The 14485-nt window shown below is 29.4% G+C and overlaps 1 protein-coding gene across 3 annotated transcripts; it reads left to right on the top strand.

Moving 5' to 3' along the window:
• Positions 1 to 1740: 1740 nt before the first annotated feature.
• LOC126841249 (cytochrome P450 4C1-like) lies at positions 1741 to 13804 on the top strand. 3 transcript variants are annotated; one of them, XM_050577588.1, is made up of 9 exons: positions 1741 to 1888; positions 2322 to 2368; positions 10158 to 10381; positions 10494 to 10688; positions 11064 to 11313; positions 11518 to 11803; positions 12345 to 12421; positions 12529 to 12718; positions 12806 to 13804. In XM_050577588.1, the coding sequence occupies exons 1-9, from the start codon at positions 1750 to 1752 to the stop codon at positions 13132 to 13134; spliced, it is 1737 nt and encodes a 578-aa protein (XP_050433545.1). In that variant the 5' UTR covers positions 1741 to 1749; the 3' UTR covers positions 13135 to 13804. The 3 variants fall into 3 exon arrangements, with proteins under 3 accessions (XP_050433545.1, XP_050433543.1, XP_050433546.1); XM_050577586.1 differs by having other exon boundaries at positions 12345 to 12442; XM_050577589.1 differs by lacking the exons at positions 1741 to 1888; positions 2322 to 2368 and adding an exon at positions 9756 to 9873 and having other exon boundaries at positions 12345 to 12442.
• The last annotated feature ends 681 nt before the right edge of the window (positions 13805 to 14485 follow it).

Here is a 14485-nt window from a genome sequence, read left to right as displayed (position 1 = left end):
CTAAATAAAAAAAGGTGTCTTATTTAACTATACAACAATTACATTATAAAATATACGTACTCAAAAGATATTATCGGTTCCTAAATAATATTTAAAGTAAAAATAAAAATAAAAATAAAAAAACATTAAAACAGGTGCACATCTCGACACGCGCCACAAATAAAAAAAACCAGTACAGTGGGGTCGGGGCATAGTGGGGATGGAGCATAGTTGGGTCAGGGCATAGTGGTGACGGGGAGGTCACAGGTTTACAGGAATTTTTAAATCTGAAAGTGATAAAATTACTTTCGAAAAAACGCTTCGATGCAAATCGGTAGTTAGTATTTTCAAGCCAGTACAGTCCAAACCAAGCACAGTATAAACCAGCAAAGTTAGAAAGTTTCAAATGAAGGTTCTGTATTTACAAATGAGCATCAAAGCGTTTATTTGAAAGCGATTTTATTCAATTTTATCACTTTTATTTATTGTTATGAACATAACCTTCAGTTAACCTCTACACACCATTACACAAAACAACCAACTACACTAAGCATAATAATACCCATATTATAATAGCTCTCTGAGTCATACATTGGCATACCTATACGATAGATGGCTACTGGTTATTACAGAGCGCACCTGCATGGTTATCTGGCGTAGTGATTGAATTATATTACAAATATATATATATATCAATACTACTTTAGTCCGTTCCGCTTTGATAAGCTATTTGGGAAAAACATGTTATTGCCATTCTATAAGATTAGATTGCCAAAATAATTCCAATTAAAATAATCATACGATGAGCGTTCGCTGTAGCATCCGCCCATCGGGTCAACACAATTTACACAATAACACATTACACAGATTAGCATAACCATATAAATAGGAGTAGGATCCAAGCCTATTCCAGACGAATTATTACACTCATGTTAAATACACTTATGTAGCTGTTGTCTACGCACTTTTACTATACAATAAATTTTATACTTATATTTTGAAAAAGTCTTAAATTATTTTAAATCCATTTTCCTGAACTGGTTTCAAATTGAACAACACGATACTTTTTGATATTATATATCACCAAGCATCACATTATAATAATTCTTGTAGACCTGTGACCCCTCTGTTTCCACATTGCTTTGATTACATTAAGCCAATACTCTACTGTACTAGTCCTCTCGGATAAAATCACTTTCAAATTAACGCTTTGATGCTCATTTGTAAATACAGAACCTTCATTTAAAACTTTCTAACTTTGCTGGTTTATACTGTGCTTGGTTTGAACTGTACTGGCTTGAAAATACTAACTACCGATTTGCATTGAAGCATTTTTTCGAAAGTGATTTTATCACTTTCAGATTTAAAAATTCCTGTAAACCTGTGACCTCCCCGTCACCACTATGCCCCGACCCAACTTTGCTCCGTCCCCACTATGCCCCGACCTCACTGTACTGGTTTTTTTAATTACTAATTCAGTGACACAACATGACTACATTTTTTTAATTAGTTGGCTTATAATCCACTATTGTAAATTCTATACAAAGTAAAAAACATACAAATTCGCATAATTATCTGCACTAATAATTATTTTAATATAATAACGTTAGAAAGGTATCTAATAACCTTGCAATTATTCTTCACTAGGTATAATTATAATAGTAAATTTTAAGCTATGTGCAGCAGTATACATTAAAATAAAATTTATATTTCAATAGATTTAAACCAACTAGGTGTTAGTAATATTGAGTCAATCAAGCAACGAACAACATGGAATTTGTAACAAACTTCTTCTATTGTATATTATTTTTTATAATAACAAGATTTATAGTGATATTCATATACCAAGAAATTATTGCGCCGATCTTGCATTTAAATATTGATTTTACGAAAACAGGGCAATGGGCAGGTAATGTCATATTTTAAAAGTACTTAATTATAATAAATAATTAAATAAGCAATTTACATTCTTATATCCGTCGGTTGCCTTGGTAGCACTTCGTTTTGAATTAAAAATAGGAATAGAGTTTTTTTCATAAGTTGGTGCCATTTTTGTTATTATATTATATTTAATACTGGACAGGTTTCATACTATTTTAATGTGTGCTAAATTAAAAAATATGTTTTACATATTATTTAAATTGTCTACATTAGTATTTTAGTCTTCATTTAACTTTTTCCATTTGGAGAGAATATCATGCTTCATGAACTTTAATCAAACTATAGATAATTAAGTCAGCCAAATAGAACTAAGTTAGTTGGTATTTAGTATATTAAAGTAAAAACATTAAAAAGTTAGCGCAGTGAAATCAAAATCAAGTAATATGCATTATTTGTTATAGTTATAACGGGCTCTACCGATGGAATTGGAAAACAATACGCAGAACAGGTATGCGAACAGCTAAATTTGTTAAAAATAAATTATAATAATAATTTACTATTTTGAAAGCAACTCATTAGATACACGTATTGACATTTTTTTAGTATTTAAAGAAACAAATATTAAATAAATATAAAATAATTAAAAATATTTTCACTCATAATTTGTAGTTGGCCAGTAAGCGTATGGATGTCGTACTTATCAGCAGAACTAGGTCCAAATTAGAGAGCACGGCCAGTGATATAAATAAGTATAGTTACAACCAAGACGGATGGGAATATTTAATTAAATGTATAGTATTAAGACCACATAACACAAATGTGTCAAAATACCTTGTACAAGCTTGATAACATGTCTAAGTTGTAGTTTGTATTATTTGGCTGTTTATTAAGTTATAATTATTTACTATTGTCAAAAGCAAGATTATTTATTGAACCACTTAAAGAGATTCAATAGTCCATTATGACAATCAAGAACTATTTATAATTTATAGTTCTACGGTACACGATTTAATGTGATCTAGTTAATTTTGTGTGACAGGAGGATGTCTATAAAATTGAAAGGTAAATTTCATAGGGTGGTCCATCAATGTTATCTTGATCGGAATGTTGGGCAGTAGACAAGAAAACTGAACAGAGAATGAGTACAGTGGAGATGAGAATGATAAGATGGATGAGTGGAGTGACTAGGAAGGATAGAATTAGAAATGAATACATAAGAGGGAGTCTAAGAGTTGCACAAATGAGGTGGGTAAAATGAGAGAGAATAGATTGAGATGGTTGGTTATGTTATGAGAAGAGATGTGGCAGAGGCAGCGAAAGGTGTTATGTAGATGAAAATGTAGAGGGAAAAAAAGAAAGACCGAAGAAAAGATGGATGGACGGAATTGAGTAATATTTGAATAGATGGGGTGATTGATCAAGAGGTAAAATATCAAAATCTATGGAGGTGTAAAACTAGGGTGGCCAACCAAATGTAGTTGAGATTGTAAGGCGAAGATTTAATTGCTCTATTTAATTTTATGATAGACAACCGAATTTATTTGTTTTTTCGCCGTTACTAATATTTGATTAATAAAATGCTTGAATTTCAGGAAATAAGTACAGCGTGAACACAAAAATCATCGAAGCCGATTTCATAGACAATAATTCTGACTTATATGATCGTATTGAAAAAGAACTACGCGACTTGGATGTTGGCGTATTGGTTAATTACGTTGGAATGATGAATGAATTTCCCATTTTTTTTTTAGAAATTGTCAAAAAAAAATCCATTGTACGACAATATCATAAAATGCAATATCGTATCGGTGGTAAACACGTGTAGGACAGTCTTGCCTGGCATGGTCAAGCGCCGTCGGGGTGTCATCATAAACGTGTCATCAGCATCATCAGTTATATCGTCTCCGTTACACACGGTTCACGGAGCTTCTAAAGTAAGACTAAATTACTTATTAAAATATTTCCAGGCAATATAAACAATAACCCGTACTTGAAATGTTATTTTTTAAATTAAATTTATATGTTTACACCAAAGGCATTCGCTTATAAGTCCAGCGAGGACTTGGCTTCGGAGTACAACAAAGATAGTATAACTGTCCAGTGTGTTACACCATGTTTCGTTAAAACCAAATTCGTCAAATTCATGAAAATTCTTTTCTTGGTTACTAATCCTGAAACTTATGTCAATTATGCGCTACAGACTACTGGAATTAAATGTATCACTACAGGATATCCTCCACACTGGTTTTTGGTACGTATAATATTAATAATAATGTAATAAATAAAAACAATAAGTTATGTAGCTCGAATATTCAAACATTTCTTTGGCCAGATCATCTTATTTGGACTTTAATCGAATGGGTGCAAAAAATGTGAACCATTAATTATATAGTGAGAATTAAAGACCGGTATGGAAGTTCATGAATATCTATGTTTTACTGATTGGCATGGAAAATTGTTGAGCTACTACTTACATTTCAAAAGAATTTAAATTAAAAAAATGATCATACATATTTTTGTTTTTTTTAATGATGTGTAGTTAAAATCTAAATATAACTACAAATAAAATAATGGAAATATGAAACAATATTTTTTTGAAAAAAAGAAACACAGTTTCAATATGTATTATTAGTTGAAAAAGATGAAAAAAGTTATTGTTTTTATGCAAGTAGTTTTATTTGTGGTTAAAAAAAAAGATTAATTTTATTTTTTATAATTTTTAAATACGTATTATTCATTATTCATTGTTGTGTATTTAAATTCAAATTTTCTGATTGAACAATTTTTTGTTTTTCAACAATTTTAGTCTAATACTATGTGGGGTTAAAAATTATGTTGGGTAAGGTTAATTTATTTAGTTTTGGTGTAATATAAATGTAAAAGACAAATGGTGTTTGTAGCATATAAGAATACAGTTTGTTAGTTGTGACTATCCATAAGTTGTTTAATATTGTTACAACTTTGCAATGGTTTTTGGAAGGAGTTTTAATACAGAAGCAAATAACTAAACCTCCGAAAATAACAACGATGTTTTTCTTTTTTAACCTAAGGTATTTAATTGTTAATTTAATTTGAAAACTTTTAGATGTCGTGTTCAAGCTGATGTGGTGAAAATTATAAATATTTTAAATTCGTTATAAATTAAGCGTTTTCTAACCAAATATATAATTTATATGATATGTTAAAAAATTCATTTGTTTATTTATTTAATGGTACACGATGGGCAAAGTCTCAAAACGCAATTGATGGTTAATTTAGAAAATTAGAAGTCGATTAAATAAATTTACTGACAGTTATATCATCATAAAAATGCATGATGTTTTACAATAAATTTGTAATAACGTTTCATACTTGAATGAATAATTTCTGATCAAAAAATGTTTTTTAAATTATTTTTACTAACATTTTTGTCTCATACAATGTGGTTTATATTATCTAAGCTGGTAAAAAAAATGCTGTGCTGGGTTAATTTATTTAGTTGGGCCATAGTTTAAATTTGAGAAACAATGTTACTTCTTTGTATCATAAAAAATGTTATAATTAACATATGATATGAGAATTCTGTGAGAATGACATGTTTGTCAAATGAAATCTGTCGTCTCAACATTGGTCAGATCTTATCGTTTCAGTCCGTCGGACAAGTGTCCAAAACCAGAAAATCTTCGTTGAACGTATGCTGGGACACAAGCGTTTGTCGACGGGTGTTACGTTAAAATAGAAGAGAGAATGTGATCAATTATTGAATTAGGATTTTAAACCAGAATTATTTACATATTTGGTTAAGGTTGTTCGCGTAATTATGTTGATTTAGTTAACCGAGGTAATACTTATATCTAATAACACATATCGTTCCCGTTCACGTAAAACACATGAAGTCCAAAAATGGGTGTTTTGAGAATGTGCTTTTTAAAATTGTAAAAACTTTGAGATATAACATAACGGACTGAATTATAATTTAAAATCACTCTTTAAAACGATTTTTAACATAATTGGATTTGAGGGAGTATAGCACATGGTATACAATTGCATTGTACATTTTATTTCATAAATATTTCAAAAAACCCATTCACTTGGACTTGGTGTTTTGAGCTATTTGTCATTAGGCTTAGTTATTATTTTGGCTTACCAATTTGTTGGTGTATTCAATTCTTTCAAAATATATCTTCTATAAACTGTTTAAGCGTCTATACAGGGTGTTCAACAATGATTCGACAAATGAGATAACTTTGGTTCTAGTGAATATTTTTAAAGTTTTTTTTTTTTGAATTTATTTATATTCATTCGCGCATAAGTACCATGTTTCTTGTTGCACTTACTTGTTTTAAGTTTATATAGATATATTTTTTTTTTTAATATCCTATTTATTTAGAATAGGTTTTAAAAAAGAATTGGTGAAAAAATTTATATTTTTATTCTTACATTAAAAAGTTATACTCACTTAAAATTGATCAAAATTTGAAAATTTCTCTCCGCGTTTATTGTGTCGGCCATTTAAACATGTTATTAAATTACAATTATTCATTTTTATATTTTACCAATGTTTTTTTTAACTGATTACACATATACCTACAATCATGGTTATAGATAAACAGGTTATGTATTTTTTTGTCCTAAAACGACGGTGTAGTCATAATACTGCTGTTACGCATAGTTTCTTTATTATATTGGTTAAGAAAATACATAAACTTCCAGAATCGAACAGTTTCCAGATTTCGGAGGCTTTAACACTGAATACAAGCATACAGTATATATGGAAAAACGATGGCCCAGTTGGACGTATCATTCCAAAACATTTCTGAAAACTAGTATAATATAGGTATATAAGATACATGCACTTTCAGTGGCCTACTTTGAACAACACTTTGGAGGGTGTCTAATTTTTTTGTATTTTTGTAAACTCTTTTTCACTCTCAATCTAAGCCCCTGTTCTTCAATGCCGACCACTTAAAACTTACTTGTAAATATTTATAATATAATTTTTCATCAACCATCCGTCCGAAGATAAGGGGAATGAAGCTGGCAATTGAGAGACCACATAAGAAATATGAAAGTATGATATTTGTAAGATATAATCTAAAGATCGTCTCAACAAGTCATACAGAAATCAACGACCTAGAAATTCTCACAGTAGAAGTTACAAATGGTACGGTCACATCAATATATAAACCACCTAATATCCCATTTAAACTTACAAAGCCAATCAATTTCTAAAATCAAAGAACAAAAATTGTAAATGGCGATTTCAACAGTCACAACAGCATCTGGGGCTACAATTAAATGAACGTAGACGGGGAAAAAGTAGGGAAATGGGCAGAGGAAAACGATCGAACTTTAGTACACGATACAAAGCTCCCATCGTCGTTCAACAGCGGTAGATGGATAAGATGGTATAACCCGGACATAATTATTGCGAGTAGCAATATCAAACAACGATGCAAAAAGAAAGTCGTAACACCAATACCAAATTTCCAGCACAGACCAATAACATGTCAAATAAATGCTATTATACACCCAGAAAACGTACCGATAATAAGACGCTATAATTTCAAAAAAGTCGACTGGGAAAGTTTTAAGACACAGCTGGATACTGAAATCAACAAAATCATCCCAACGCCTGAAAATTACGGCCAATTCACAAACCTAGTAAAACTATTCCAAAACAAAATATGTATAAGGTAATACGTTTTTCAAGAATAAGTATTTGATATCAAGAAACTTATTCATAAGTCGCATACACTAGTATTTGTGTAAGAATAATAGTTCTATTGATAAATTTTATACGGTTAAATAGAATTTATATTATGTCCATAAACTATTATTTTTGTTAAATTTAATCTAGTTCTATAAAGATTATATACTCATAACATTTTTGAAAAAATTAGGTCATCTTTATGAAAGTATCAAATGTATACATTTGTGTATGAATAATCAATATGTACTAATATATGGTTTAAAATAATGACTCTATTCCAAGAATAGACGAAGTTGAAGATGGATTTTGAAAGCCATTTATCTTTATTCTTAAATATTTTCAAGTGAATTGATGAAATCACAGTAGCAATAATGACAACAAGTGTAATATGAATTTTATAGGACGCTACACTTTGTTAGAGAATATGTTATATGCATATTGTATATTATGCAGTAATGCAAAATAAAGCATGATGGATTTTTGATAGTGTAATAATTGTAATATTGTGCTCTTTAATAATTTCTAAACAACAAAGTTAATTTTTTTACTATTTAACTTTGATTGTTGTCTGTTATCATGTGGTGTAAATAAAAAACACGGAGTGTAGGGTTAACTTAATTATTTGGGTTGTAAAAATTTAGTCATAAACATTTATATATCGTACTTCAGTTATAACAAACCTATAATTTCTATGGTAGTTCGAGATTTTAAAAAATAATTATATACATATGAAAAAAATATTTTTAAAACAATACCGCATTTTATAAAAATTAATTATTTCACCAACGTTCCCGTGACCCATGCAGATTTTTTTGTAGAAGTATAGCATAATATATTTTTTAATATTCTGCAGAATAAATTATTGCTTTTATCATCATTTTCTAGGGAATAAAAAAATAATTGTTCTCGGGTCAATTTTAAGAATTGAAAAAGCGTTAAATTGGTGTTTTATTTTGCCCGATTTCAAGTGCATAGTTGTGACTATTTTTTAATTTTAACTTGCTAATATTTTTATGATATATAGAGGGACCAAACGAGTAAATCGGTTAAGGAATTTTTCATTTTTAAATAATACCTTTTCAGATTGGCCTCGAAGTTAAATATATACTGAAGAATTAACTTTAAAATAAAAGACAAATGTATAGTTTTACATTTTCTATTATATATTTTTCAAATGAACTTTCAGTTGGTTTATGAAGATCTTACTGGATGTAAACTTAACCAAAATTAGCGTAAAATGTAAATAATATTAAATCTTTCTAAATTCTAAGCCGTCTTAGACCCGGCCGGTGGAAATAACGAACGTTAGACCTAAAAGAAATGAGACACCCTGAATTTGTTTTCACGTTTTAATAAATGAGTAATCATTAAAAAAAAAAACATTTTCAACTTTATTCCTTTATTCGTATTCCTATTCATGCTGTGTACTGACATTTTGTATTGTCCATAGAAAGGTATAATATTTACTGATTTTACCACTTCAAAATTATTAGACCTTTAAAGTTTAAATTAGTTAAAACTTTTACTAATAACTATTATAGAACTAATTTCATACTGTTCAGATTAGTAAAATCAGGAAAAATTAATCTTTCAATGGACGATTAAAAATGTCAGTACAGTTTAATTCAGGACAATAAGCTAAAAAGGCATCAGGCATGCTTATATTATTTATCATTATCACTATTTAACATTACTGTTTACTATAGGGCATGCAAAGTACACACACTTGCGAAAATAAGAACAATGCTATAATAATAATATTCATTAACATAATAGAATATTAATTTTGTCAGTCAAGAATAAAACCAAACAACCTTGTACATTGTTTCTTTGTCGACAAAACTTCTAAAAAGCTGAAGGTCATTGAAGAAATATTTTAGTATTATACCTTTCTTAGGCTAGAGTATTGTTACATACAACAAGTTCACATACATTAAGCTATGTGAAACATTTTAGTTACGATATTCATTTAATTAATGCGTAAATATAATACTATAATAGTGATACTGTAGATATTGAAATTTTATATAATGACCTTATTGAATATGCAATAGTAGATTATACTTATTATATATTATAACACATCAACAGAATTCATATTTTTATTCAAATGCAAGTTTCACATTGATTATGTATGTGAACGTAAATTGTAATAACGTTTATTTAAAATCAAATTTTATTTATTCGTTTTGAATGTTCGTAAGCATGAGAGTATAAATGTTAAGAATAATTAAAAAATCAATTACTCGTTGTGTATAACTGCTCAGATAATCATCGTCTTATAGAAAATGAAATTTAATGAAATGGTTTCGTCTCATCAGGTAAAAAAATCATTAACTCAACATTTCAATTATTATTATGGCTAGGGGTTCAAGTAATAATAAACCCATTTAAATTAAAAAAAAAAACCTTTTCAATGGTCAAATGATAACACTATACTATCTTCTATTCAGATCCCTCTAAATTGTCTTTTATCTAAAATTGTAAAGTTTGTACTAATATTTTAGCTCCAACATAAAATTGTTTAGCATAGCACTAAGTTACATTTAACAAAAAGAATACCATGATGTAAAAAAATATTAATTATTGGACACAATATTTTCAGGTGTCGGACATAATAAATGATACAAGCCTTAATAACATTATCGTTATACTTACAGCGGTAATATTATATTTAGTAGTTGTGTATTATAAAATAGTAAGCCGAAGAAAGATATCTTTAGCAAAACGAATACCAGGTCCAGATGGTTTCTTTTTTGTGGGAATGCTACCTGTTTTACTTGGAGGACCTGAAAAACTATTGAAGAATATATTAAAAGTTGGCAGAAAGTAACTATGCTGTGTTCATGTCTAACTATTACATATTATTACTCTTTTGGTATTCTCAATTTCTAGTAATTTCAGAGCAACAGTAATTAGTTTTGTTGTCTTTGTGGTATAGATACCAGAATACTTTATGCAAAGCTTGGATTTTGGATCAATTATACGTATTTCCTGGAAACCCCGAAGAAATAGAAGCGATTCTTACCAATCCTAATATGTTCAACAAAGCTAAACTTTATAATGTTGCTAGCGAATCAATTATGGGCGATGGATTATTTACAAACAGGGTGTTTGACGAATGGAAAAATAACAGGTGAGCTTTTTTAGTGTGATCTCCTGTGATTAATAATTTAAACCATAAACTGTTATTCGTAAACTAGAGATTAAATATAATCCTTAATCCAAAAATTTAGGATTATGGAAATTATTTTGATCCAATTTTATTATTAATCGTGAATTACGTGTAACCTGTAATCCCTTTGTAATCGATTACGGATTGTAATCAATTTTGACCATCTCTGGCGTCAATATGTATAACACATTCAAAAATATAGTGGAAACGTATTAATACTTGACTTTTAAATGCTAAAAAATCAGTTTCTAGTTTCTATCGCCAATTATTATAATGTCACCTTTTCGAAATTACCGATTATCAAATATCAGTTTCAATTTGTTTCCATAATTATAGAAAATTGGTAGCCACGGGGTTTAAATTTTCGATGCTAAAATCGTTCATACCGATATTTTACGAGGAAGCCAAATTCCTGAGCCAAGTATTGTACGAGAAACGGGATATCAATACAAATGAATGCGAAATAAGCTGTGCAATCGGGATGGCGACAATGGAGATAATCGGAAGAACCGCTTTGGGTGTAAAATTTAATACACAGAAAAACGCCAAACACGTATTTTTGGAGAACTTACATTTCATCAAAAAGGTTTGTTCGCATTTTTTAATAAACAAAAATTATTTTATTTTGGCAGTTTATGGAGACCCTAGAATGGGGTCCATTAATCCGGGCCTGCAGTGTAAAAGAGTTTTCAATATCACTAGCCATACTTTATATAGTTAAAAGTACTTGACTGATGTTTTTTTTTGTGCTGGCATGTCATCTGTTTGTAATAAAAATTTGTTTTTGTAGGCTATGGAATACCGAGTTACACACCCATGGTTTCTGAACAGGAGTCTGTTTCAGTTGTCGACGTATAAACGTAAACATGACATTAGCCAAAATAAAATTTACAATTTCATCGATGATTTAGTCCAGAGAAAAAAAACAGAATTGAGAAATAGGATAAACAGTCAAGGAGAACATAACGAAGAGTGTATGGGCCTTAAATGTAAATCTTTTATTGAAATACTGCTCGAGAATGAACATCAGATGTCATTTCAGCAATTACGGGATGAAATAATAACTACTATAATTGGTACATTTTTTTTTTTAAACATTATATTAAGAAAGAATTGTTGGCATGTGTATTATAGTTGACCTTAAAAAATGTTAAGACACAGTTGGTACGTTATATGCTAATAAAGTGGTTAAAGTGATACTTTTTAATTATCATAAAATCTATGATTACTCAAATTGATCGAATGGTCTAGACAAAATATTATAATAACCGGTCAAAACAATTTCATAATTATTTAATGTGTCATTATTTAAATTAAAAAAATGATCTTATTTTTTGAATTACTATAATATATATATATTTTTTTTACATTTAATAGCGGTATATAAAACAAGTATACTTTATTTTGATAAATAATATCAACTATATATTTGTGTTGTTATTCGTGAATATCAAAACAGGCTGTAAAATTGATAACATTCTCTAACAAATACACAACTAGTACCTATGATGTATCAAAGCGTTCTAGCGCCTTTCTCTTGATTAAACAGTTCCAAATAACAAGCGTAAAATGAGAGCTGTATTTTCATTAATTCTATCTTTTAATATTTGATTTTAGGAGGTCAAGATACTACAGCTATGGCGATAGCGTGTTCAATATTTATGTTGGCTCATCATCAGGATATACAAAATAAAGTATGCTATAATACATATTCGGTATTATGAACTTTAAAGTTAAATACCCATTATAGGTATTCTTGGTGACGAAAATATAACAAATTTTAATAATCGCTCAATAATAGGTATTGGAAGAGTTATTGACATTATTTTCTACTGGCGATCCGGATCGACAACCTACCTACGAGGATTTACAAAAGATGGACTACTTGGAACGTGTAATCAAAGAAACTCTAAGACATTTTCCCTCTTTTCCCTTTTTTGGCAGAAACGTTGAAAAAGAAACTGTTATCGGAGGCTACTTAATCCCTGCAGGTACGGCCGTAGACAAATTCGTTTGATAAATTGCCACATTTGGTGCTTAAATTTACTAATACAATTTATTTTTAAAAATATCTACAGGGTCAACGTTCATAATTTGCACTCAGCTTTTACACTTAAATGCAAATTTTTACCCGGAACCAGAAAAGTTTAATCCAGACAACTTCTTGCCCGAAGCATGTCGCAGTCGCCATCCGTATTCGTTCCTTCCTTTTAGCGGTGGTTACAGGAACTGCATTGGTATGAAATATGCAATGCTCCAAATAAAAGCTGTCGTCTCAACATTGGTCAGATCTTATCGTTTCAGTCCGTCGGACAAGTGTCCAAAACCAGAAAATCTTCGTTTAACGTATGCTGGGACACAAGCGTTTGTCGACGGGTGTTACGTTAAAATAGAAGAGAGAACGTAATCAATTATTGCAGCAGGGTTTTGAACACAAATTATTTACATATTTGGGTATCGTTATTTGATTAGTTATGTAATCTTATGGGTTAAGGTTTCGTTATTTTTATAGGTTTTAGGTATATCGGAGTTAGTTAACTAAAATAATAACGTTAAAATAAAAGAGAGAGAATGTGATCAATTATTGAATTAGGATTTTAAACCAGAATTATTTACATATTTGGTTAAGGTTGTTCGCGTAATTATGTTGATTTAGTTAACCGAGGTAATACTTATATCTAATAACACATGTCGTTCCCGTTCACGCAAAACACATGTAGTCCAAAATGGGTGTTTTGAGAATGAGCTTTTTAAAATTGTACAAACTTTGAGATATTACATAACGGACTTAATTATAATATAAAATCACTCTTTAAAACGATTTTTAACATAATTGGATTTGAGGGAGTATAGCATATGGTATACACAATTGCATTGTACGTTTTATTTCATAAATATCTCAAAAAACCCATACTTGGACTTTTGGTGTTTTGCGCTATTTTTCATTAGGCTTAGTTATTAGTATGGCTTACCAATTTGTTGGTGTATTCAATTCTTTCAAAATATATCTTCTATAAACTGTTTAAGCTGTCTATACAGGGTGTTCCACAATGATTCGACAAATGAGATAACTTTGGTTCTAGTGAATATTTTTAAAGTTATTTTTGTTGAATTTATTTATATTCATTCGCGCTATAAGTACCATGTTTCTTGTTGCACTTACTTGTTTTAATTTTATATGTATATTTTTTTTTTTTTAAAATAGCCTATTTTTTAGAATAGTTTTTAAAAAGAATTGGCGAAAAAATTTGTATTTTTATTCTTACATTAAAAAGTTATAGTCATTTGAAATTTATGAAAATTTGAAAATTTTTTTCCGCGTTTGTGTAGGCCATTTAAACATGTTATTAAATTACAATTATTCATCTTTATATTTTACCAATGTTTTTTTTTTACTGACTACACGTATACCTAGCATCATGGTTATAGACAAACAGGTTATGTATTTTTTTGTCCTAAAACGGCGGTGTAATCATAATACTGCTGTTACGCATATTTTTTAATATGGTATAACCCGGACATAATTATTGCGAGTAGCAATATCAAACAACGGTGCAAAAAGAAAGTCGAAACACCAATACCAAATTCCCAGCACAGACCAATAACATGTCAAATAAATGCTATTATACACCCAGAAAACGTACCGATGATAAGACGCTATAATTTCAAAAAAGTCGACTGGGAAAGTTTTAAAACACAGATGGATACCGAAATCAACAAAATCATCCCAACGCCTGAAAATTACGGCCATTTCACAA

The sequence above is a fragment of the Adelges cooleyi genome, unplaced genomic scaffold (genome assembly GCF_023614345.1).
Source record: "Adelges cooleyi isolate 19-005CV unplaced genomic scaffold, UGA_ACOO_1.1 ACOO_flye_CR_arks_rails_tigmint_CR_PRNA_38, whole genome shotgun sequence".
In the NCBI taxonomy this organism is placed as follows: Eukaryota; Metazoa; Arthropoda; class Insecta; order Hemiptera; family Adelgidae; genus Adelges; species Adelges cooleyi.
The sequence above is the reverse complement of the archived record's forward strand: the minus strand, read 5'-3'. Positions and strand labels throughout refer to the sequence as shown.